At 57.1% G+C, this 26,093-nt stretch overlaps 1 protein-coding gene across 1 annotated transcript in view; it reads right to left on the minus strand.

Annotated features, from left to right (window-relative positions):
- PEBP4 (phosphatidylethanolamine binding protein 4) overlaps nucleotides 1-26,093 on the minus strand; it is an 82,272-nt gene that overhangs the window by 26,006 nt on the left and 30,173 nt on the right. Inside the window, exon 3 of the mRNA XM_075724133.1 lies at nucleotides 20,229-20,327. Within this exon, the coding sequence (XP_075580248.1) occupies nucleotides 20,229-20,327 (99 nt within the window). The remainder of the gene's footprint in view (nucleotides 1-20,228; nucleotides 20,328-26,093) is intronic.

Raw genomic sequence — 26,093 nt, forward strand, 5'->3', positions numbered from 1 at the left:
GGTAATGTACTGACAGAGGATGTCAGTAAGGAGCAGTGATTTGTCTAAGCAGTGATCACATTGTTTCAGACTGAATGAGGTGAATATTAAACTGCTTTAAATGCACTCTTCATAAAGCACTAATTACATACTCCCGGGGGAGTACGGGCAAGGAATACTAAACAGCAGAAAAGTCAACAGAGTGCTTTTTATAGTATGTTGCTGGGTTCTGTGTTTTTCTGTCTTTCTTTCTCTTGTGCGCTCTCTCTCGCGCTCACTCTCTCTCTCTCTTTTACAGTAAAATCACAGCACGCTGAAGAATACACATTTATAGCACAATGGTTCACATCTAATTATATGGCAATCATTAGTTTTAACCTGGGTGTATTATATTTTCTTTGATATATTGTGCCCCCCGGCATCTCTTCGCATAGAAGACTTCCAATGGCATTTTCTCCCCTCCCTTGAAAAAATGTGCTTTTTTCCATCATTAGCGTTTGCTTATAATTTTTTTTTTCCTAAACAAAAATTTTAAATTGGCAGGAATAAAAGGGGCAAGGAGGGGAGGAGGAGAAATCCGTTTAATCAAAATAAGAATCTGTTCCCTCCCTCCTGGAATCGTGCACTTTATTATTACCAAGGTAACTCCACTGGGTTTTTAAAGAGAAAAGGAAACACAGAATGGGCCATTAATGAATTCCTGCAGATCCTGCTGCACTCCTGGTCTGGCTCGGCCTGACATCCTGATGGGGTGAACAACTCCTCCATGCATTATTTATTTTTTTAATAGCACAACATGGGGAGGGAGATCGAAGTAACCACAAACCAAATCCTCCCTGCACAGAAAACCTCGAGATCCTCTTATCCAGTAAGAGGGAAAAAAAAAAAAACAATTAGCAGCATGTGGCAGGGCCCAGCGTCCTCGAGGAACCTGCTGCTTCCTCCTGGGCAGCAAAGCGAGAGCGCCAGGAGGAGACGATGGGGACAGGGACGACGGGGACAGCGGCCGTTTGGCCACCGCCGATGCCCCCCCCGAATGCATAGGGTATAGCTAAAATGCCCAAGGTCTGGCTCAAACACATAGGGTCTGGCTCAAACGCACAAGGTATGGCTCAAATGCCTAGGGTCTGGCTCAAATATATAAGGTACAGCTCAAATGCATAGGGTGTTGCTCAAACACATAGGGTCTGGCTCAAATCTACAAGGTATGGCTCAAATATACAAGGTAAGGCTAAAAATGCATAGGGTCTGGCTCAAACATATAGGGTCTGGCTCAAATGCATAGAGTCTGGCTCAAATGCATAGGGTCTGGCTCATATATACAAGGTCTGGCTCAAATACACAAGATCTGGCTCAAATGCACAGGATAGGTTCCATAAACATGGGCTATGGCTCAAATGCATAGGGTAGCTTTCAAATGCATAGGTTTTGGTTCAGACATGTAGGGTATGGCTCAAACACGTAGGGTCTGGCTCAAATGCATAGGGTAGGATTCAAATGCATAGGTTTTGTTTCAAACATGTAGGGTATGGCTCAAATACATAGGGTAGGATCCAGAAACATAGGGTACGGCTCAAATGCATAGGGTAGGATCCAGAAACATAGGGTACGGCTCAAATGCATAGGGTACATTTCAAACACACAGGGTAGGATTCATACGCACAGGATAGGATTGGAATGCATAGGTTTTGGCTCAAATACATAAGGTATGGCTCAAACACATAGGGTATGCCTCAGATGCATAGCGTCTGGCTCAATGCATAGGGTCTGGCTCAAAAGCACAAGGTATGGCTCATACACATAGGGTTTGGCTCAAATGCAGAGGGTCTGGGTCCAACGCACAAGGTACGGCTCAAACACACAAAGTATGGCTCATACACATAGCGTACGGCTCAGATGCACAGGGTAGGATTCATAAACAAGGGTACCGGCTCAAACACATAGGGTATGGCTCGAACACAAGGGTATGGCTCAAATGCATAGGGTATGGCTCAAACACATAGGGTACCGCTCAAATGCATAAGGTATGGCTCAAACACATAGGGTACAGCTCAAATGCATAGGGTATGGCTCAAATGCAGAGGGTACGGCTCAGAAGCATAGGGCATGGCTCAAACACATAGGGTATGGCTCAAACACATAGGGTACGGCTCAAATGCATAGGGTACGGCTCAAATGCATAGGGCATGGCTCAAACACATAGGGTATGGCTCAAACACATAGGGTATGGCTCGAACACATAGGGTACGGCTCAAAAGCATAGCGTATGGCTCAAACACATAGGGTACCGCTCAGAAGCATAGGGTATGGCTCAAACACATAGGGTATGGCTCGAACACATAGGGTATGGCTCAAATGCATAGGGTATGGCTCAAACACATAGGGTACCGCTCAGAAGCATAGGGTATGGCTCAAACATATAGGGTACAGCTCAGAAGCATAGGGTATGGGTCAAGCACATAGGGTATGTCTCAGAAGCATAGGGTATGGGTCAAGCACATAGGGTATGGCTCAAACACATGGGGTATAGCTCAAACACATAGGGTACCGCTCAGAAGCATAGGGTATGGGTCAAGCACATAGGGTATGGCTCAAACACATAGGGTATAGCTCAAACACATAGGGTACGGCTCAGAAGCATAGGGTATGGCTCAAATGCATGGCTCAAACGCATGAGGTAGGATTCATACGCACAGGGCATGGCTCAAAGGCATAGGGTAGGATTTGAACGCCTAGATTTTGGCCCAAACGCGTAGGGTACGGCTCAAACACACGTGGTACGGCTCAGACGAGCAGGGTACGGTTCCAGCGCACGGCGCAGGGCTCCATTACCCCGGGCAATGCCCAGGACGTGGGGCACGTTCCTCAGGCCACGCACGAGCAGCTCCTCCTGCCAGTCGACGCCTTTGTCACCGGCGTCGCCCTGCCATCCCCAGCAGTGCCGGTCCCGCTCGCTGCTTCCGAGGACACCCCATCGCCCCTGCCCGAGCTAAACGCAGCGCGCGAGGCCTCGGCTGCGCTGGCCGTGCCCAAAGCACCCCGTCTCCGGGATCAGGCACCGCTTCGTACGGCACAAGGTGCCCGCAAGATCTGCCCAGGAGCCTCGTGCAGAGCGGGCGAGCCCGGCGCTGGCTGGGACCATGCGCTGCCTTCCTTCGAGGTGCAAACTTCCTCGGAAAGGAAGAGTCATGCAGCCTTTAGATTTTTTTTTTTTTCCTTTAAAGAACATGAAAGAATCTGATAATTACTTCTATCTACCACCCAACTGTACTAATTACCAACCTATTTCTTCACAGTATGACAGACACAGGCTCTCCAAAACACATAGAGATAAATTAGCACTAATTGGTTTTCCTCTGGCTGTTTGAATTAGTATTTAAAGCTCCAATTACAAAGCAGAATAATTACTATTAATGTCCTGTCGCAGTACAAAAGGCAGATATCTCGCGAACGAGTCCAGGTGTATTATTACACTGATTACGGAATATTTAACCTGGCTCGTTAAGACAAAGACACAGGGAAACTTTAAAAAAAAATACAAGAAAGGGAAAGAAAACCACAGATGGCTGCAGGTCCCTGCAGGGGATGGAGGGGGGGGTCTTTGAAACCTGGGGTGAGAGGGGTACGAGGAGAAGGAGCGAGGGAGAAAGAGCAAAAAAGGGAAAGACGGGGGATGAGAAAAGAGCAATTCTGTCAGAAACCAAAGGAGATGTTGGGGGGGACGAGGGGGAATAAAAACGCTGGCAGAGCCCAGCAGCACAAGAGGCAACGCACGGTGCTGCTGCCTCCCCCTGCTCCTGGGGGTCACGGCCCGCTGCCCTCCTCCTCCTCCTCCTCGGTGGGCACTGGAGGCTCTGCATCCCAGGAAAAAGCCCCTTTCACTGGGGGCTGAGCCGGGCTGCCCCTTCCCCGGCTCCCTGCCCAGGGGTGCTCTGGGGCCGACTCTGTCTGCGCCCCAGGACCGGCTGCGGAGCTGGGATGGGGCAGCGTCTGCAGCAGTGGAGGCAGAAGCGTTAACCACGGCTGCCACCGGTCCCGAGCACCAACGCTGTGCGTTCCTGAGTCGGGATGGCCGGGCAGGGGCATCCCGAAAGGGGATTGAGCATCCCCCTCACAAGCAGCCCAGCACCCCTCTGCTCTGCTATCACGCCCAGCCGACATCGGGCTCCCCAACCCCTCGGCTATCCGGGGGGGGTGTGTGCACATGTGCGCGCTCCAGCTGGGAACACACAGCCCCATCCCTCATCTTTCCTGGAAAAAAGGCAAGGGTCTGGCTGGTTTGGTAGGGTTTCAGCCGTGCCGTGCTCTGCCTTCGCACCCGGGTGCTCCCTGGGCTTTGGCTGGTGTCACGGGGAGGACATGGGGTGCCTCCCTCCTCGTCCCACGTCAGCCACCGGCTTCAGCCATCCCTGGAAAATCTGGATTGGGGGATTCCTCTGGGCTGGGTTATCAGCACCAGCAGCCACAAGAGAGAGCCCGGGGCCCCAGCCCACCCGCTGCCCACCGGGACGGGGGCACCTTGCAGGCAGCGCTTCGGCTCCCACATCCCCATCAGCTCTGCGGCAGCGCTCGACGCCGCGGGGTCACATCCCACACGGGCCAGGACAGCACGGGGAAGGGCGGGAGAGTCATTTTCGGGAGTGGCCACGGTGACCTTCCCACCCGGGAGGCTCCAGGGCTTGCAAACGGGGGGCTTGCAAGCCCTCTGCCAGCCAGCGCCCCAGGCACGCTGCTCCCGGAGGGTTGGGCAACGCTTTGCCGGGCATTTCATCACTCGGGCACCGGCAAGGTCGAGGTGCGGGCGGACGGCCCGGCAGTGCCCTCTGCTGCTCTGGGTCCCCTGCCACCAGCCTGGGCCCACGGCGGGGTCCCCACCGTCCTTGGGGGGCTCGCTCCGGCAGCTCGCCCCGGGCTGGTCCGGGCAGGGTCGTGCCTCTGCGGCGCAGCAGGCGATGGGCAACGGGCATCTCCCCTGGCACGACGGCCGTCGGGGCGGGCTCAGCCCGGGCCCCCCTCCCACAGCATCCCCGTCCCCAGGAGGGCACCCCGGCGAGCGGGGGGCAGCGTCGGGATGGCAGCATCGTCCCACGGCCGGGGGGGCCCGTGGGTGTGCGGCGAAGGGGGGAGGACGGGGAGGGATTTCTTTTTAAGAGATAAGGTGGGTGGCGTGCGGGGATGCCAGCTGGCGATGGGCTATATTTCTACTGACAAGGCTTTACCCTGTAGGTGTGAGGAATTCCAATTAAATATTCAGCCTATTTGTCTGTGTGTGGGAGAGGGTTTGCTGTGCAGGAGGAAAGCCTCACATTCAGCTCAGTAGCTAACCATTAAGAGAGAAATTAGCTCAGTTCATCAAGGGAAGCCAGCGGAGGGTTTTCCTCGCTCTCCTACCTTGTTCCGGCCCTCGTTCAGAAACAGCGGGGAATCAAACCATTGCATTTTGCAGGGGAGAGGCGAGCCGGCCGGCTGCGCCTGCCCGGAGAGGCAGAAGCGCATCCCGGTGTGGGAAAAGCCTTTTTTCCCCCCAATGCCAGGGGGATGCGATCCCGGCTCAGCCCACCCCAGCGCTTCCCCAGAGGCTGCCGAGCGAGATTGATGCATCGGGAGAGGGGTCGGAGGGGCGCGGGCGCTGCGGATTTAATTGCTCTCGCATTTACCTGCCACCTCCTTTCCAAGTCATTTACAGTGCACTAATTAATCGGCAAGAACCGAAAGCCCTCGCTTGGAGATGATCTTTTTAAGCCTGCTGGTAGCGCCCTGCGAGGGTTGATGCTTTATCGATGAGGGCCTTTTTGCTGGGGCAGCGCCGGGCGGTGGCAGACGGGATCGATGGCGCTTCGACGATCGTCCCTGCCCACGCGTGGGTATTTGGGGTCGGGCTCGAGGCAGCGGAGAGACCCCGGCACGGTGGTGGGTTGCAAATCCCCCCCCACACCCCGGAGCGCACCCGTGCTACCGGCTGGCGGAGAGATTGGGGGGAAAAAATGGCATTTTGGTAATAGGGGTGTTCCTTCACAGCACCGGAGCGAGGGCAGGATGGCGCGGGGTGGGGATGGATCCTGCCGGGGGGATTTGGAGGACAACTGTGTTTCCAAAAAAAAGCAAGCTAACACCCAGCTCATTTTGCCATTTTCTGGAACTTGAGGCGGTTTTGCCCTTTTGAAATAACTTTCTGTCGCAGAATACCCAAATTTTAAATAGAACCCAAAGTGACAAGAATGAAAAAAAAAAAGAAGAGACGACTTTTTCATGAAACCACAAATGATATCCTGTTTCCCTCCCGCACGGCGCCTCCGTTTTGGGGAAGAGAAGTTGTTCCTGACGGGAATGGAGCCGTAATTTCCCTCCCCTGAGCGAAAGCCGACCTGCCGGCTGCCCCAGGCGATGGGCAGCGTCGGGGGCTCACGTCCCGGTGCCCGCTCGCTGCGATTTAAGGCCTCTGAAAGTTGAGCCCAAGCATCTTCCATGAAGCTGTGGGTGAGGGGTGATGGGGTGCTACTGAGTCGGGGGACACCGGCGTCCCCATCTACGGGGGTCCCGATGCTGCACCGTCCCCTGGCCGATCAGACCAGACCATGGCGCGTGGCCTCACCGGGACGAGAAACTGCCGTTAATCGGCTTAAAATCCTCACTGGACATTTCGGACAGGAAAATGAATCCCTTGGTCAAACTCCAGCCCTGCCGCCTCCCCGCGAGCTAACGCAGCCGCGGGGGCTGGCGTGGGGACAGCCCTCCCACCCCAGGGACGTGCTCACCGGTGACTTTCCTGATGCATCTGAGACGGCTCCAAAAGCAGTCAGGGAGCAAAGGCCTCGGCTGGATCCCGTGGGATGCTCTGTGCCACGCCGAGCTTTCCTATGCCCTCCCCATGCATGGGATGCAGGGATGAGCTTTCCTACCCCATCCCCATACACGGGATGCAGGGATGAGCTTTCCTACCCCATCCCCGTGCACGGGATGCAGGGATGAGCTTTCCTACCCCATCCCCATACACGGGATGCAGGGATGAGCTTTCCTACCCCATCCCCATACACGGGATGCAGGGATGAGCTTTCCTACCCCATCCCCATGCATGGGATGCAGGGATGAGCTTTCCTACCCCCTCCCCGTGCACGGGATGCAGGGATGAGCTTTCCTACCCCATCCCCATACACAGGATGCAGGGATGAGCTTTCCTACCCTCTCCCTGTGCACAGGATGCAGGGATGAGCTTTCCTACCCCATCCCCATACACGGGATGCAGGGATGAGCTTTCCTACCCCCTCCCCGTGCACGGGATGCAGGGATGAGCTTTCCTATGCCCTCCCCGTGCACGGGATGCAGGGATGAGCTTTCCTACCCCATCCCCATGCATAGGATGCAGGGATGAGCTTTCCTACCCCCTCCCCGTGCACGGGATGCAGGGATGAGCTTTCCTACCCCATCCCCATACACGGGATGCAGGGATGAGCTTTCCTACGCCCTCCCCGTGCACGGGATGCAGGGATGAGCTTTCCTACCCCCTTCCCATACACAGGATGCAGGGATGAGCTTTCCTACCCCATCCCCATACACAGGATGCAGGGATGAGCTTTCCTACCCTCTCCCTGTGCACGGGATGCAGGGATGAGCTTTCCTACCCCATCCCCGTACACGGGATGCAGGGATGAGCTTTCCTACCCCATCCCCATACACGGGATGCAGGGATGAGCTTTCCTACCCCCTCCCCGTGCACGGGATGCAGGGATGAGCTTTCCTATGCCCTCCCCGTGCACGGGATGCAGGGATGAGCTTTCCTACCCCCTCCCCGTACACGGGATGCAGGGATGAGCTTTCCTACCCCCTCCCCATACACGGGATGCAGGGATGAGCTTTCCTACCCCCTCCCCGTGCACGGGATGCAGGGATGAGCTTTCCTATGCCCTCCCCGTGCACGGGATGCAGGGATGAGCTTTCCTACCCCATCCCCATACACGGGATGCAGGGATGAGCTTTCCTACCCCCTCCCTGTGCACGGGATGCAGGGATGAGCTTTCCTATGCCCTCCCCGTGCACGGGATGCAGGGATGAGCTTTCCTCCCCCATCCCCATACACGGGATGCAGGGATGAGCTTTCCTACCCCCTCCCCATACACGGGATGCAGGAGCCTTACAGGGTTTCTTAAGCACTTCCAAATCTCCTTCGGCTCTGCTGTCGGCTTTACGGGGCAGAAAGCACCTTTTTGGGGCCGAGCACCCCATCGAGGAGCAGATCCCCACAAGGACCAGCCCTGACCGCGCTGCTCTGTCGGCAGCATCCGCAGGTTTGGCATTGGGATTGCTACATATATATATATTTTTTTTTTTTTTCCCCCCCTTTCTTTTCAAATCAGAAGCCAGAAACTCCATAGCAACCCGCGGCTCCCAGGGTCTGACTCCAGCGCTTTGATCGCGCTGTCACTTCGTTTAAGGCTACACCCCGGTAGGTGTGAGGAACTCCAATTAAGCATTCAGCTGGCTTGCCTGTGTGGGGGGACAGGCTCTGCTGTGGAGGAGGGAAGCCTCGGCGCTATCGCGGTGACTAATCGCTCAGACACCGGTTGTCTGTGGCACCAGGGGAGGGCAGGGAGAGGGTTTTCCTCCACCGTGCAGCTGCCTCTGCATTCCCTTTTCGGGAGATATTGCAGCTCCCCGCCGGGCTCGGGGGCTCCCAGGCGGAAGCTGGAAAGATCCCAAGCATCTTCCCGGCGTGGCTGGGGCTCCGCCGAGATGTTGCTGCAGATCTCGCTGCGGCGGCCCCGGGTCTTTGCTGCTCCCCCTCGCACAGCCCCGGGGGTGCGTTTTCAGGGGGAAACCAGATTTCTGAGTTTTTAAGGCGCAGGTTTGCGCCTCGCGCATCCCCTTGCCATGGAGGAGCGGTTGGTGCCTCCGCCGTGCACGTGCCGTTACGCCCTTTGGATGAGCATCCCTAAATTTGGGTGAGCACCGTTAAGTTGGGATGCCGAGCCCCAAACCGAGTGTCTGGCCGTTGCCTGAGCTCCCACGGGGAGCAGGGCAGAGGATCCCACCCTCGGCCACGAGCGCAGCCCTGGCACAGATGTGCCGAATCGGCCGCTGCTGAGAGCATCGCCGTGAGCCCCACTGCAAAGTCTGCAGCATCATTTCCCTCATCCCCCCATTCCCTATGGAAACAGGCGGGCTCCCCGCGCCCGTCCGGCTGACGGTGATGCCTCAGCACACCGCATCCCCCCGAGCACCCCAAAACTGCCCCCCTGCCCGGAGCAAGGACATTTTCCTGGTGCAACGCTGGCCGCAGCACCGGCTCCCCGGGGGACCGTGGCCAAGGGGGATGCGGAGCTGGGGGATGCGGGCGCCCGGTGCCAGCCCGGGGACGATGCCCCACTCCAGCCAGGGCACCGAGGCAGGGTGCCCACCCTTTTTAAGCACCTGCGTGAGCAAGGGCAAGCGGCGAGGAGCGGGCCAGCCGGCGCGGCTTCGCCCCCGCTCCCCGGGGAGGCGAGAAGGGGGCCGGCAGCCGCCCCCCGCCACCGCCGTGGGCAGCGGCAGGATGTGCTGTCCCTCCCCTGCACTTCCCAGCGAGCACTTTACATAACTTCTGCTGCTTAGTCACAGCTTCGACTCCTTTTTTTTTTTTTTTTTTCCCCTTTTTTTTTTTTTTTGGAGCGATTTTCTCAGCCGCATCAGAGCGCGAGTCATTTCGGCAAGGGAAGTCCCTTCCTTTCTTCCGTTCCCTTGGTAACTGCACAAATTTGCCTTTCAAATGATTCATGACCGGGGTGCTGTAGGAGTTCCCTCCTCCAACACAAATCGCTCCCACACAGCCACACATGCCCGATTAATCATTGATTAGAGTCTCTTCCGCAAGGTAGACCCGGCGAGCGCACGGCCCCGCCGCTCTCCCCCGGCCATCGCCGCGGGGGTCCCCGGATGCTCGCGGGGGACGCGGACAAGAGTTTGCAAGAAATCCCATCCCTGGACACATTTCATAGACGCTATAGGAAAGATCCCTGGGGTAGCAGGGACACGGCGCCGACGGGAGCTAAGCCCTCTCCGCGGGGCCGGCGATGAAATCAGAGCTCGGCTCTGGCTGACGGTGATGGGCAAACCTGCCCCAAACTCCCAACTGCATCGGCACAACTTTATTCTTGACCTAATTTTTATTTCCATCCCCTCAACCGCCTTAGACTAAACAAGTGGCGAGCAGGAAACACGGCATGCCGCAGGGCCAGCCACCGCCGCGGCCAGGCCGGAGGGACGGAGCCCAGCAGCAAGAGAAAAGAGCCAGAAAAGTCCTTTTTGGCCCCGTGGCGAGCGAGATGCAATGAGGCAGAGCATCAGCCGGGGCTGAGCGGTGCCACGATGCTCCTCCGCACACCGAAACCTGCACCGCGGCTCGGGAAGCAGGTCGGGATGGATCCAGGAGCCGGTGAGCGCCTGGCTGCCGCGAGCATCTCAGCTGGAAAATAAAATTAATCTGCGAAATATCTCCATACCTTTTTGGTACATTTTATCTGATTTATTCTCTCCTCGTTACAAGGAGCTAATTAACAAACCATCGTTTAAATAAACAGCGGCAAGAGTGTTTGTAACCTCCGCTTTATTGAATTGTGATAAATTATTAGCCTTTGCATGTTAAATGAAATAGAAGCATCGAGGAGAAAAAAAACCTTAATTTCCATCTGCATAACGATGATACCTGCTGCGGAGATGAAGGCAGAAGGACCGATTCATGGGGCAGCTCACAGCAAGCGCAACAAACCACGTGCCTTGCACTGAAAACATCCCAAATAACCCGAAAACAGACGGCTTTCTGGATGCTGAACGCTTTAGCACCACGGCTTCACCCTAAACTCATCCCTGTGCAACGGCAGGGCCCGAGCAAAGCCAAGAGCATCCGCAGGACGGGGCTGGGCTGCGTGGGGCTGAGCGGTAAAAACTGTCAGCAGCTCGCTGCCGGCGGCCCCTGCTTCCAAGAGCCTCTCTGTAGCCGTGGCAATCATCTCGCTCATCATGGAGCCTTGGCAATATAATGATAATAATCATATAACGCGCGTCTGTGCAGAGCCCGTCACCCTGAGCGCGGCCCCGAGCGCTTTGCTTGGCACCGCGTGCGCCGCAGAGGAAGGTGCTGCGGTGCCGGGGGGCCGAGCTGAGCCCGGGGGCTGCAGCCCCGCCGCGGTGGCGAGCGCAGGGACGGGCCGGGAACGGGGCGCGCTGGGCTACTCGGCGCTTTCCCCCTTCCCTCCCAGCCCCAAAATGGGTGGCAGCAAGCAAAGGCGCGCTGGGTCCCTGCGACGGAGCCCCGTCCCCGCTGCACCAGCCGGGCTACGGGGCGGCCGTCCCCCACGACGCAGCGGGGCCGTTGCGTGTCTCCCCGTGTGCTTTCAGCGCTTGCTGTGTCCCGGGGAGAATTCCTTAGCGGCAGCTTTTCAAGGGGTTTGGGAGCATAATTACCTGGGAGCATTAATTACGAGGCAGGCGAGAATAAGCCCAAGCAGCAGCTCCGTGACAGCCCAGCAGCAGCTGGCGTGGGGCGAGGAAGCCGGGGTTTGCAGGGACATGGCAGTGGGTTTAACCCTCTTACACACGGGGCGTCTGCAGACCGAATTTCCCCCGGGGAAGAGCCCGGAAAGGGACGAAGCACCCCAGGATTTATGGACCATGGCGGCAAAGGGCAGCGCAAGGACGGGCCGTTCCCAGGGCACCGAGGTTTGCCGGAGTTGCGCCGTTGCACCACGAGCGGATAAAGAAACGCAGGGAGAGGGGTTTTTGCTGCAGCGTGAGCAGCCACAGCGGTTAGCACAGGCTGCAAGGAGCTGCAGCACCGCGGCCGCCGCGGGGACGTGGCTCACGCCCGTGCCGGCCTCGTGCGAAGGTGCGCGCTTGTGCGAAGATAACCGCTTGCGCGAACGCGCACGCTCACGCAAAGATACGCAGTCGTGCAAACGCGCCCTTGCGCTGAGATGCACGCTTGTGCAAACAGCCGTGCTCGTGTGACCAGACGCGCCCGTGCAAGGAGCCCTTTCCCGCTCAAGGTGCACGCTTGCGCAAACCGCCGCGCTCGTGCGACCAGACGCGCCCGTGCAAGGAGCCCTTTCCCGCTCAAGGTGCACGCTTGCGCAAACCGCCGCGCTCGTGCGACCAGACGCGCCCGTGCAAGGAGCCCTTTCCCGCTCAAGGTGCACGCTTGTGCAAGGAGCCCTTTCCCGCTCAAGGTGCACGCTTGCGCAAACCGCCGCGCTCGTGCGACCAGACGCGCCCGTGCAAGGAGCCCTTTCCCGCTCAAGGTGCACGCTTGCGCAAACCGCCGCGCTCGTGCGACCGGACGCGCCCGTGCAAGGAGCCCTTTCCCGCTCAAGGTGCACGCTTGTGCAAACCGCCGCGCTCGTGCGACCGGACGCGCCCGTGCAAGGAGCCCTTTCCCGCTCAAGGTGCACGCTTGCGCAAGGAGCCCTTTCTCGCTCAAGGTGCACGCTTGCGCAAACCGCCATGCTCGTGCGACCAGACGCGCCCGTGCAAGGAGCCCTTTCCCGCTCAAGATGCACGCTTGTGCAAACTGCCGCGCTCGTGCGACCAGACGCGCCTGTGCAAGGAGCCCTTTCCCGCTCAAGATGCACGCTTGCGCAAACCGCCGCGCTCGTGCGACCAGACGCACCCGTGCAAGGAGCCCTTTCCCGCTCAAGGTGCACGCTTGCGCAAACCGCCGCGCTCGTGCGACCAGACGCGCCCGTGCAAGGAGCCCTTTCCCGCTCAAGGTGCACGCTTGTGCAAGGAGCCCTTTCCCGCTCAAGATGCACGCTTGCGCAAACCGCCGCGCTCGTGCGACCAGACACGCCCGTGCAAGGAGCCCTTTCCCGCTCAAGATGCACGCTTGCGCAAACCGCCGCGCTCGTGCGACCGGACGCGCCCGTGCAAGGAGCCCTTTCCCGCTCAAGGTGCACGCTTGCGCAAACCGCCGCGCTCGTGCGACCGGACGCGCCCGTGCAAGGAGCCCTTTCCCGCTCAAGGTGCACGCTTGCGCAAGGAGCCCTTTCCCGCTCAAGATGCACGCTTGCGCAAACCGCCGCGCTCGTGCGACCAGACACGCCCGTGCAAGGAGCCCTTTCCCGCTCAAGGTGCACGCTTGTGCAAACCGCCGCGCTCGTGCGACCGGACGCGCCCGTGCAAGGAGCCCTTTCCCGCTCAAGGTGCACGCTTGCGCAAGGAGCCCTTTCTCGCTCAAGGTGCACGCTTGCGCAAACCGCCATGCTCGTGCGACCAGACGCGCCCGTGCAAGGAGCCCTTTCCCGCTCAAGATGCACGCTTGTGCAAACTGCCGCGCTCGTGCGACCAGACGCGCCTGTGCAAGGAGCCCTTTCCCGCTCAAGATGCACGCTTGCGCAAACCGCCGCGCTCGTGCGACCAGACGCACCCGTGCAAGGAGCCCTTTCCCGCTCAAGGTGCACGCTTGCGCAAACCGCCGCGCTCGTGCGACCAGACGCGCCCGTGCAAGGAGCCCTTTCCCGCTCAAGGTGCACGCTTGTGCAAGGAGCCCTTTCCCGCTCAAGATGCACGCTTGCGCAAACCGCCGCGCTCGTGCGACCAGACACGCCCGTGCAAGGAGCCCTTTCCCGCTCAAGATGCACGCTTGCGCAAACCGCCGCGCTCGTGCGACCGGACGCGCCCGTGCAAGGAGCCCTTTCCCGCTCAAGATGCACGCTTGCGCAAGGAGCCCTTTCCCGCTCAAGGTGCACGCTTGCGCAAACCGCCATGCTCGTGCGACCAGACGCGCCTGTGCAAGGAGCCCTTTCCCGCTCAAGATGCACGCTTGTGCAAACTGCCGCGCTCGTGTGACCAGACGCGCCCGTGCAAGGAGCCCTTTCCCGCTCAAGGTGCACGCTTGCGCAAACCGCCGCGCTCGTGTGACCAGACGCGCCCGTGCAAGGAGCCCTTTCCCGCTCAAGGTGCACGCTTGCGCAAACCGCCGCGCTTGTGCGACCAGACGCGCCCGTGCAAGGAGCCCTTTCCCGCTCAAGGTGCACGCTTGCGCAAACCGCCGCGCTTGTGCGACCAGACGCGCCTGTGCAAGGAGCCCTTTCCCGCTCAAGGTGCACGCTTGCGCAAGGAGCCCTTTCCCGCTCAAGATGCACACTTGCGCAAACCGCCGCGCTCGTGCGACCGGACGCGCCCGTGCAAGGAGCCCTTTCCCGCTCAAGATGCACGCTTGCGCAAACCGCCGCGCTCGTGCGACCGGACGCGCCCGTGCAAGGAGCCCTTTCCCGCTCAAGATGCACGCTTGCGCAAACCGCCGCGCTCGTGCGACCGGATGCGCCCGTGCAAGGAGCCCTTTCCCGCTCAAGGTGCACGCTTGCACAAACCGCCGCGCTCGTGCGACCAGACGCGCCTGTGCAAGGAGCCCTTTCCCGTTCAAGGTGCACGCTTGCGCAAACCGCCGCGCTCGTGCGACCAGACGCGCCCGTGCAAGGAGCCCTTTCCCGCTCAAGGTGCACGCTTGCGCAAACCGCCGCGCTCGTGCGACCGGACGCGCCCGTGCAAGGAGCCCTTTCCCGCTCAAGATGCACGCTTGCGCAAACCGCCGCGCTCGTGCGACCGGACGCGCCCGTGCAAGGAGCCCTTTCCCGCTCAAGGTGCACGCTTGCGCAAACCGCCATGCTCGTGCGACCAGACGCGCCCGTGCAAGGAGCCCTTTCCCGCTCAAGATGCACACTTGTGCAAACTGCCGCGCTCGTGCGACCGGACGCGCCCGTGCAAGGAGCCCTTTCCCGCTCAAGGTGCACGCTTGCGCAAACCGCCGCGCTCGTGCGACCGGACGCGCCCGTGCAAGGAGCCCTTTCCCGCTCAAGGTGCACGCTTGCGCAAACTGCCGCGCTCGTGCGACCGGACGCGCCTGTGCAAGGAGCCCTTTCCCGCTCAAGATGCACGCTTGCGCAAGGAGCCCTTTCCCGTTCAAGGTGCACGCTTGCGCAAACTGCCATGCTCGTGCGACCAGACGCGCCTGTGCAAGGAGCCCTTTCCCGCTCAAGATGCACGCTTGCGCAAACCGCTGCGCTCGTGCGACCAGACGCGCCCGTGCAAGGAGCCCTTTCCCGCTCAAGGTGCACGCTTGCGCAAGGAGCCCTTTCCCGCTCAAGATGCACGCTTGTGCAAACCGCCGCGCTCGTGCGACCAGACGCGCTTGTGCAAGGAGCCCTTTCCCGCTCGCCCCAGGGGCTCTGGCTCTTCCAACACGCCTTTCCCTCCTTCCCCTGCCTGCAGCCCGGGGCAGGCAGCATTTTGCCTTGGTGCTGCCCAAGAAATCCCCCCGCTGAGCCGCTCTGCTCTCCCGCAGCTCGGGCCGGCCGCGCTTCGGCCGTGCTTTTCCCGCAGCAGTAAGTTACTGCTCTCGCATCGCTCCGGCGCCGCCGGCCCTAGGGCGGCACCGTATTGTACGGTCGCTCGCCGATCCTAATGCTGTCGACTAAAGACTACGTTTCAAGGTAATACAAACAGTTTGCTCTTTAAAATACATTTGATCTCGAATTCCTATACATCGTTCCTGAACTTCTAAAACAATTAGCCACAAAGCCCTTTTCATATGGTATTTCCAGGGAGCCTGACGGTAACAGCAATTAAACCCCATCTGTTTGCAGAGCATGAATAATAGCGGTTGACACCCAGCTTGGGATATCGCTCACGGGAAACCTGTTCAACACAAACCTCGTCAGGGAAACACGTGCCCCGCGGGCTGGCACCGGGGCCCGGCAAACGCGGCAGCGCCGAGGCTCCTGCTGCCGGGCACGGGCGTTTGGGAGGGCCCTGGCCTCGCCACGTGCCTATGGATGACCAAAGCAGCTTCAAGCGCAATGAAAACGACACCTGAGCGGCAACATCTTACGCTTATTTTGGTTTTCCTTAGGTTTTTTTTTTCTTTTATTAATAAAGGCTTCATTAACAAGCAGCAACAGGAACTCACACCGGGGAACTGACTATTCCAAGGAGGCAAGGCATCAATTCAAACAACAGTTCTCTCTGTTCTTTCCCTTTCAAACCCTCGGTTCAGTCGCCAAAAAGCAGAGTCGAAAGGGCCCCAGCGAGGAGGAACAATACCGCGGCACCATATATATATACACCGGCTGCGAGGCGGCCGATCCCGCCGGCGGGGATGGGCGATCCCACGGCATCCGGAGCCAGCGGCTCGGGGATGCGGGGACGGTGGGTGCTGGACGGTGACAGGATCGGGCCCGGCACAGCTGGGGAAGGCTGCCCCGGCACTCCAGCATCTCCCAAAACCGGGATGCCTCCTGCCTGCAGGATACCCAAAAGCTGATTTTTTTTTTTTTTTTTTCCTTCCCATTAGCATCAATTAACCCACTGGCCCTACAAGGTTTTTCTCCTCGCTGGCCAGAGCTGGCACTGCTGGGATGCTGAAGGCGCCCGCGTCGCGGGTGCTCCGCCAAAGCGTCCCCGGCGTGTCCGCACCGCGCTTCGCCCGGCAGCCGAGGGCAGAAGCCACAGCAGCTGCCCGCTAACAGCTGCTCTCTATTATTTTTAATAAACCCGAACATTTTGGCGACGCGTGACACCCGCACCACGTGCTCTGTAAACACGCTACGGGGGAAAAGTTTGCTTCGGAGCACGCGCATCGGCGTCCCTTTGGGATGGGGACGGGGACGTTCGCTGGGGCAGGGTGCGGGACCACGTGCGTGGGCGAGCACCCGGCCCCCCGCAGCTCCCTCCCCAGCCTCTCGTCGTGCAAAAAACCCGTAACTTTTAAGGTTAATAAAGCCCTTGTTTGCTTAAGATAGCACCTGTTTCTATGGTGACACTTGCAACCCGGAGCCTGTTTATCCGCTGGCACGGAGAAATGCTCTGACAAATGCGACGGCAGGAGCGGGCGCCGCGAGCGAAGACCGCCGGCGGTGCTGGCACCGCTGCGGCCGGGCAGGGATGCTGCGGTGCCCCGGCACCCAAACCCGCCCGTCCCGCACCCGCGGGTTCCCCATCCCGCTCTGCGAAGCCACGGGAGCCACCGCGGCCTCGGGGGGCTGCCCCCCGCGCGCCCGCCGTGGGGAGAAAAGCCATTTCCCGCGGCGGGGTGGGCAGGGCTCTCCTTCGAACACGTTTGACGCATTCCTGCTGTCTGAGCCCGGACCGCTCTCCGCCCAGCTCCGTGCCTCAGTTTCCCCACCTCCCCTGCCTGGGGAAGGGGTCGGCGGAGCGAGCCGAGCCGAGCCGTGCCGGGCGGCAGCAGCGCCCGCTGGGTCCCGCTCCGCTCCAGCCTGGCGCAGGATTTCTCCCGGCTGGCAGAACTGGTTTCCATAACGACTTTCTGTTACAAACATATTTTGATAAAAATAAAGTTAAAGCAGCGAGGCTTTAGTGGAGTACAAATTTGCTGCTCTCTCCCTCCCCCTTCCTCCTCCCCAAGGAGGGGGAATAAAGACGGAAAGCTTTCCATTTGAAGGGCAGTATTTTCTCCCTTCTTTTTCTTTCCTCCGCTGAATACAAAATGGAAAGCCTTGTTTACTGGATTTCTCTGTAAACTGGTTCCGACTCTGCCTAGTTACCTGATGCTCTACAGTATATACAGGATAATGTGATACATTCATTTCCAATTCACTGCATTATCCTTTGAATATTTTAATGACTCATTGAATGGAGTAAAAAAAAAAAAAGCTATTTCAAATGAACAATTATGCTGCATTAGAGTAAAGGCTGATTATATTTAAACACTGCTTGCATGGATAACGGGACATATCGACCTCCGCCTATAAGAGCTAATTTGGCTCTTATCTCTAAATAATTTTACACTGCAAATTACCATGAAAACCTAAAGGGCTTTAAAAACATTCATCAAAAGATATTATTCCACTTTGTAGCAACATTTTTATTTAAATTATTTTGAATGGGAGTGAAAGCATCTCTCGTGTTTGACAATCGGAGGAGCAGCGGCTGATAAGGACCGGCGAGCGGCAGCGCCGGGGACGGGATGCTCCATCCCGAACCCCACCTGGGAAAGCACGTTCAGAGCCCAATCCCAAACTTGGTGGCCTGCCAAGCTACCGCAGCCCCTACAACGGCACTAAGCGCTTCCCTCCAAACCCGGCGCCGGCGAAGCGACGCCGGGGCGATGCCGGGGCACGGGGCGAGCTTGCGCGGCGCCCCAGCCATCGCGTCGGCCGCCCCGTCCCTCCCGGAGAAAGGCACTTGAAAGCCCCTTCTCTGCACCAAAGCAACAGAAGGTGTCATGTAAAGCCTACACGGTTATTTTAGAGCCAGTGTGCAAATAAGCCTGTCAGCTGAAGCTCCTCGGAGCCAAGACTTCCATATACCCCCCAACGATCTGCATTTCAACGAGACACCATGTGTCTGAGCCCGGGGAGCCGCCGGCTTCCCAGAAGCGATTTGGGGCTGGTGCTTTGGGAAAGCTCCGGCTGCGGCCCCGGCGGGGGGATGCTGGGACCCCCCCCCCCGCCTGCAGCCCCGGCACTGGGGAGCGACCGCGGGGCCGCGGCAAGGCGGCTTCGTCCCGGTGCCCTGCGAGGATGACGCTGGCTTTGGAGGCGTCTTATAGCGCAACGGAGATTTATAGGCATATACGTGCGTGTGCACGTGAGAGGGAGATGTATACACACACGTGATATATATATGGGATATATATACCACATCATTATATGTATTTATATATATAATCTATCATACCTTTTTTTTTTTCTTCTATATAACATATCATAGAATATCTCAAGCTGGAAGGGGCCCATAAGGATCATCAAGTCCAGCTCCCGGCTCATATATATATATATATATACACATTTATATTTATCTCATGATGAGAAAGCTTAAGGAATAGTTGGGGTTGGGGTCAGCCCCATCCCTGGCAGAGACGCGGCACCTGGAGATCGGAGCGCCCTTCTCCTTCCCCCAAAATCTCCTTTTTCCCCTCTCCTTCATGGCCCGGCGAGGAGCTTTCCGACCTTTTATACCGCAAACTCAATCGCCCAAATGCCAGGGGAAAAAAAACACCTCCCATTTGCGCTGGAGAACTGGTTTTAATCCCACATTTCCCTTCTTTGCTTAAATGATCTTATACTCAAAAAAAAAAAAAAAAAAAAAAAGAAAAGAAAACCACAATAATTAGCAATAACGAATGCCTCAGAAGGATCTGTGTACAGAAGGGAAAACAAGAGCTTGGGCTTCTTTGCATTTAGTAAATATTAAAATTAATGAGAGACTTTTAGGACCCTGTTGTTAGAAATGCAGAAGGGTTTCTGTGAAGGATTAAAAAAAAAAAAAAGAAGCCCTGTACACAAATCTCTGCAATTATTCTGAATGCTTTATATTTTTCAGCCAATTATGAAATTCATGGAAAGTATTAATATCCAATTTTAATTTGCTCAATATTCCCATTAACAATAAAAAGTCTAATTAAGGTATCTGTACAAAAAGCCCTTAGCAGTAATTTCAGAGAATAATAGAGGAGAATGACGAGATATTTCTTGTTAAATGCATGTGGCAAATTAATTGATATCTTAATTAGACTTTAGTACTAAGATTATTAGTTAGATTGATTCAGGGCTGAAACACCTAATCTTTTAAAAGATAAAAACAAGCAGGAGAGGCACAAACTGATTTTTCCAAAACCTTTCTGGAAGCAAACAGCAACATTCCGGGACAGTTCGGCAGCGACGCCCCGCTGCAGGGATAAGGGCTTGTCCATCTGCCCTGTCCGTCTGTCCTGTGGCCACGGAGCTGGGAAGCAGCAGGAATTCAGCCCAAACCCATTTTCCCCCTGTTTGCTTCCCTGGGCTGGAAACATTTTTCTCACCAAAAAAAAAAAAAAAGAAAGGGAAAATTTGGCACCGGCAAGATTTTCACCAAAACTGCTTTTTAACCCCCCAAAGAAAAAAATGGCAGCAAGAGATGTTTGAAACGACCGGTTGTCTCTGCAGAGAAAACCAGTGGTGGGGAGTTTTTAAAGTGGGTTTTTTTCAGCATTTCCTTCGAGGAAGAAGGAAAAAAAAAAAAAAAAAAAAAAAACAGCAATATTTTTGGACCAGCCTCGCTCTATATAGCCGGAGGAAGCACTCCCCTACCTACACACCGAGCACCATTTACATTTCTCTCGCAAACGTTCATCCTTCGGGATTTCACCGAGCCGCTGCCGTGCCGCGCAAGATGCGCATCCCGTGGGAATCCAACCCTCCAGGGCAGGAACGCCCGACGCAGCCCGGTGCTCGGGGGAGCCCCGAGCTGCTGGGACCCCATCGTACGGACCCCGCGGGGGGACTCACTGGGATGTCGGTGACCAGCCAGTGCCTCCAGAAACGATTCCTGGGGTTGGCTCTGCTGGGAGCGTCGGGGTCCACCAGCGCCAGCACGTACTTCTTGCTCTGCAAAAGAGGAGAAGGAGAGCGCTATGGGCACGGGCTGCGGGATGGGGGGCTTGCGCCAGGAGCAAGGAGCATCCCTCCCGGAGTTTTATCAGCCCCCAAAAGACATTTTTTTTTCCGCGCTTTCCCACACACGCACAATTTGATCGCTGCATGCGCACAAAATGCGCGGAGGAGGCGGGCGATGAACGTGCACCGGTGGAACGCGAGGGCCGCAAACCCACTCGGGACAATTTGCTCCCCGCGATCTAAATCTCTTCAAGGAGAGGAAGGATAGGGCTTTTCTACTACCTCCAAATAAAAGGCACCAAAAAGAATTCCCTCCCCCACCAGCCATCCTCTAACCACATCCTACGGCGGCGCAGGGCAGAGCGATGCACGGGGGCCTTTCTCCAAAGGGATGCGATCCCTGGGAGAGGGGGCCGGGGCATATTTGGGATTCAAGCCCAGCTCCAGCCCCAGGGCAGTGGCTGGGAACAGGCTGGACACCCCAACCTCTGCCAGGGTGGCTGAGAGGAGCCAAGTTAGAATCATAGAATCATGGAATCATAGAATCATAGAATCATGGAATCATAGAATCATAGAATCATAGAATCATGGAATCATGGAATCATGGAATCATAGAATCATAGAATCATAGAATCATGGAATCATAGAATCATAGAATCATAGAATCATGGAATCATAGAATCATGGAATCATAGAATCATGGAATCATGGAATCATGTAATCATAGAATCATAGAATCATGGAATCATAGAATCATAGAATCATGGAATCATAGAATCATGGAATCATAGAATCATAGAATCATAGAATCATTTAGGTTGGAAAAGCCCTTTAAGATCATCCAGTCCAACCATTAACCTACACTACCAAGCCTACTCTAAGCCAATCAAGGGTAGACTAGACTAAACCATGTCCCCAAGTGCCACATCTACCCGTTTTTTTGAACACTTCCAGGGATGTAAGTTCTACCCAGCCAACCCCAAACTAACACGGATTAACGCTCGCGGGCCCTTGGAGCAGCGCGCTGCCGCTCGCCGACACGCCCCGGGGATGCTGCAAGAAGGCAAAGTCCTCGCCACGCTCCCGGGGGTTTGGGCAACCGCTCCTGGGGGCTGGCAACCAGGCAAAGAGAGCAGGGACTCCTGGACGATGCTGGCTCAGCCCCCCAGCATCGCCCCCAGCCCGCCCCGGGTCCCCACCGAGGGTGTCCAGCGCCCAAGGGTGCTGCCAACGCTGTGCGACAAGGTGGATATTTTGGTCCGCTGAGGACGGAGCTGGGTTTGAAGTGACCTCTGGAGGCTGTGGATAGAAAACCTGCTGATCTCGGGGGATTTGGCAGGACCTCAGGTACCAGATTATCCTGCAAGCACCCAGATTAAGGGATCTATCTCCTAATAAAACCTCCAGGTGCATCTGTCAGCTCGCCAGCGGTGCCACGCACCGCTCCAGCGTGCCCGAGGGCTGAGGTTTCATAAACGGCCGGGGGATTTAGCCATGCAGTTCCCACCGAAATTAGCTGGAGCTCGGCGGCCAAATCCCCCGCTCATTTGTGAAACCAGGCGGGGATTTTCGCAGCGAGATTGCTGGGGCAGAGACAACCTTTTTTACTCTATTTCCCAACCCCTGGTTGGGGCAAGCAAGCCCCGGGGTATTGCCATGCCCAGAGATCCCCCGTAGCCCCTTCCCTTTGCAGCCCACTGGAGCCGTGCATTGCTCAGCCCCCCCTTGCAGACAACACCTCCACAACAAGAACCAGTTTAACCAGAAAACACGGATTTCAACCCATTTAGCAAACAGCTTGCAACAGTTGCAAAGAAAATCCCAAGCTCATGCAACTGCCCCGCCTGGGAGCGTGGCCGGCAAGGTGCTGCTGCCCGGGTGCATTAATCCCAGCCTGGCTCGAGGCATTTGCATCGCTGGGGTTTCACGCCAAGCATGCAGATGTGTGCATGGAAAAGGGGCCGTGCCGGTGCCACCCCGCATGAGGCCGAAGCTCAGGACCTCGGAGCAGAGCTGCCACCTCCCTCCCCGTGGTGCTCGCAGCTGCAGCCGGCTGCATCCCCGCGAGCATCCCTGAAAAAATCAGCAATATTCCTTGCCAGCGCTGAAATCAGCGTTTAATGGGAAGGAGGAGGGAGGTGGGGGGAGAAGCAGCCCGACAACCCAAAAACTCTACGCTGGAAGTGTGAAGGAATTTGAGCTCTAACTTTGGGGAGGGTGCGGAGCTGAGCACGGTGTTTCTGAATCTCTCGTCTCTGCTCGGGAGCCCAGCTGGTGGGAACAGAACGTGTAGTCATGGGACTGTCATCGTGTGCTGTCCAGGTTAACATGTAGCATTTCTATTACTATTAACAGACTTTCTGCTCCTCACTCCATCTGTTCTTCGAAATAATTGCAGTTGTACAGACCATGCCTTCGCTACAGGCAGGCTCTGGGGAGAGGCTAGTGCTTTTATGCAAAAAAAAAAAAGAAAAAAAAAAGGGGAAAAAAAAAAAAGTGTTAAAAAATAACAGCAAACACGAGAATAGAGTGCAAGCGAAGTTAACAGCAGGCTCGCAATTCGGTACAGATTGTGGCCTAGAAAGGTGGCGGCGCACGTGACCGGGGGCCGGCGAGGCCAGACCCCCGCAGGGACGGGAGCCGGGGTCAGCGGCCCCGAGCCGGGCCGGGACCGAGGGATTTTTCTCTCTCATTACCTGCGGGCCACCCTAAGAGGCACAATCCCTCACCTTCCACCTAAAGATAGCAAAGCCCTCCACGACCCGAGTTAATCTCCCGGTGCTTAGGTGCCAGCGCATCCCATGCCAGCAGCTGGCCGCTGCTCCCGCCCCGCAAAATCAGCCGGAATCCGAGCAAACGCTCCGGCCGGCGTCCCCGAGCGGGGCTGCGTACCCCAGGCACGGGGGAGGTGGTTTTTCCCTGGTTCTGCTCGCAAGCAACAGAGCAGCCCGAGTGCTGGTGATTTTAGGTTTGGTTTTTTTTTTCTTAATGCTGAAATCCCTCCTCGACACAGGCTAACAGCATTAGCTGCTGTCAGGGCTCCAGACAGGAGCCAGCCCGGAGTGACGGGAGCTGCTCAGCTTCACAAGCATGACCCAGCCCTGCGGATTTTTGGAGAGGAGGGAAGTGGGTTTAGCTCAAAAAAATTCCTCAGCCCTCCAGTGCAGAAGAACAGGCAGCGTCTCAGTTCGCAGAAGGAAGGGAGGAAAGGGGGAGAGGGAAGGAAAAGCCATTTTGGGTTAGCGCGGCTGAAAACGCGGGGTCACACAGCACCCCCAACACCTCGTCACCCTTTTCCGCCCAGCCCGGAGCACGGAGGAGCCGCTGGTACAGGGGACCCGGTGAGGACCCCGTGTGTCCCAGCAGCATCGTGCCAGCGGGGACACCGCTGGGCTCACGCAAGGTCACCTTTCCAAATGCCACCCTTCCAAGGGTCACCCTTCCCCGCTCCCCAAACCATTGCTCTCACCGGGGCGCGTTGCAATTAGCGTTTAACCATCGCAACGAGCTGCTGCCTTCCCCGAGGGGTCGGCGGTGTAGCCGGAGCCGGTGCTTTACCCCCCGGCTTTGCACCCCGTGTCCCCGGGTGCAGGCGTCCTGCCCGGCTTCGACACCCGAAACGGAGCCAAGGCAGCAGAGCCGGTGGCAGATGACAGCGGCGCTGCGTGTCGTGTTTTCCCTGCTAATTGTTTCTAGAGGGAAGCAGCAGCGATATATCCAGTTCTTACTGCAGAAAGCATCAGCTACTCCGATTAGCCACAGGTTTAAGAAACTTGCTCGGAGCAGGCAGGGACTTTTGAAGAGGCAGGCAGGCAGGCAGGAGAGGGATTTGTGCGCTGAGGATACACACACAGCTCAATAGATCCCGCGGAGCCAGGGCTGCACAGGAATTAAAGACTTATCCAAATGAAAGCAAATAGGGTGTTAAGCGACACACATGTAGAGCGAGCGGTTTCCTTGGAAACCAGCGCACATGGAAGCGGCACACATGCAGCGCCCTGGCATTTTCGGCAGCGCCAGGGCGGCCGTGGGGCTCTGCCCTGCCGGGGATGCCCGCGCTTGGCTGGGGATGGAGCCGGAGCGAAGCCCCGCTCCGCCGGCGTGCCTGCTGCAGGGTACGGAGAAAAATGGCATGAAAGGCGCTTTTTCCTGACTGTGAAGGGAAGCTGGACAGTGCCCAGCTTTGCTGGCCCCACTCATCTTAGAAATTCAATCCCAAACCTAAGGGACAAAGCCCAGGTGATGCGCAAAGCCCCAGGCAGCCCCTTAGCCCGGTGTCCGCTTCCCGGCACAGGGTATAAGTGGGTTTGGGTGATTTTGAAAAGTCCATCTGCACCCTCCCCAGCTCATCCACCCCTCGGAGCTGCTCCTCGTTCGCTCCTGCCCGGAGCAAGGGCTGTTACGCTGCTCATAGCAAAAGCTGCTGGTAGCATCCGGCGCCTTGCCACGCAAGGAAACAGGTGAGATTATTATTAAAGCTTGGCGTTGCAATAGCCCATATTATCTTGCTGCGAAGGATTTCGGGGTGACTGATGGCACGAGAAGGTGCAGACCGAGGGTGGCCAGTCCCTCCAGTGCAGACATGGGATGCGGCGATGCATCCCGAGCTTGCACCCCGGCACGATGGCCAGGGGAGAGCTCGGTTTATGCAACTGCAAACCGGAAAATCTAAATATACCCAAAGCGACGGGCCAGAGCAGGGCAGGAGTTCCTGGATGGGCAGGGAGGTGGGCAGGGTGCCCAGCACCCTGGGAAACATCATCCCGGCTCTCCCGGGCGACGGCTCGAGGGCTCCAGCCTGCGTCCCACCGGTGCAAGAGTCAAAGCGGTGCTGCTCCTCCTGCGAGGTGGAAGCGCCGCGAGCACCAGCTGAGAGCTGAGAGTCAATCTGGGCTTTTTTCTTGGCTTGTCCCCAGTACTAAAAAGTTTCTATAACAGGCACATAGTTAGCAATTCTGCTGCTGACGCTTCGCCAAAGAGAAATTCTAGCTCCTTCTTCAGTGGCTAACAGCACGGGGGGTGAGGCAGGCAAAAAATTGTTTGCAGGCGAGCCCGTTATTGTGGCTTCGGGAAAAAGCTGCGGAGCGCAGCAGGATTTTACCTTCTTATTTTAAACCAGCACCTCACCGCTTCCACGCTCTTCTCCCCTTGCAAAAAATAGGTCAGCAATATTAACGCTACTCTGCAGGACTTGCCCAAGGGGACAAGCGGCACCGTCTGAACGCTTGACCCGACTCCCCCAGCCGCGGGTCTGCGCTCCCCCCGCCAGCCCCGCGCTGCCAAAGGGAACTTCATTGACTTTCCAACACTCTGCAACTCTCCCCATCCCTTCGCTCTCCCCCGGGGCTCGCCGCAGCTAAGCTGGCCAAATATTTATGCAACCTAACGTTCTAATAAGAATTGATTAATCCAGGATCGTTAAAGCGAACGTATTAAAGGGCTATTCCCAGCCTAAGGTCTTGGGATGCTTTAAGGAATGGGTTATTTGCAATGAAAGGAGAACAGTTTGTTCTCCCCCGTAGCAGAATAAACCGGCTCCCCGCAATGCAACTGCAATGGGTGTGCTACACGCTTAACGTAACCGAGCAGAAAGCGGGATAAATCTTCCAAGGGGCCCGTGATGCTGCAAGCAGAGGTTTGCAAGAGGTGGCTGTGGAGGAGGCTGCGCCTCTGGATCGCTTTTGGGGAGGGAGGAGAGCAACGGGCTGTGCCTCCTCGCTCAGAGACCCCGCTGCAGGGAGCTCGCTGGGTTTCCCC

Source organism: Pelecanus crispus, chromosome 21 (assembly GCF_030463565.1).
Source record: "Pelecanus crispus isolate bPelCri1 chromosome 21, bPelCri1.pri, whole genome shotgun sequence".
In the NCBI taxonomy this organism is placed as follows: Eukaryota; Metazoa; Chordata; class Aves; order Pelecaniformes; family Pelecanidae; genus Pelecanus; species Pelecanus crispus.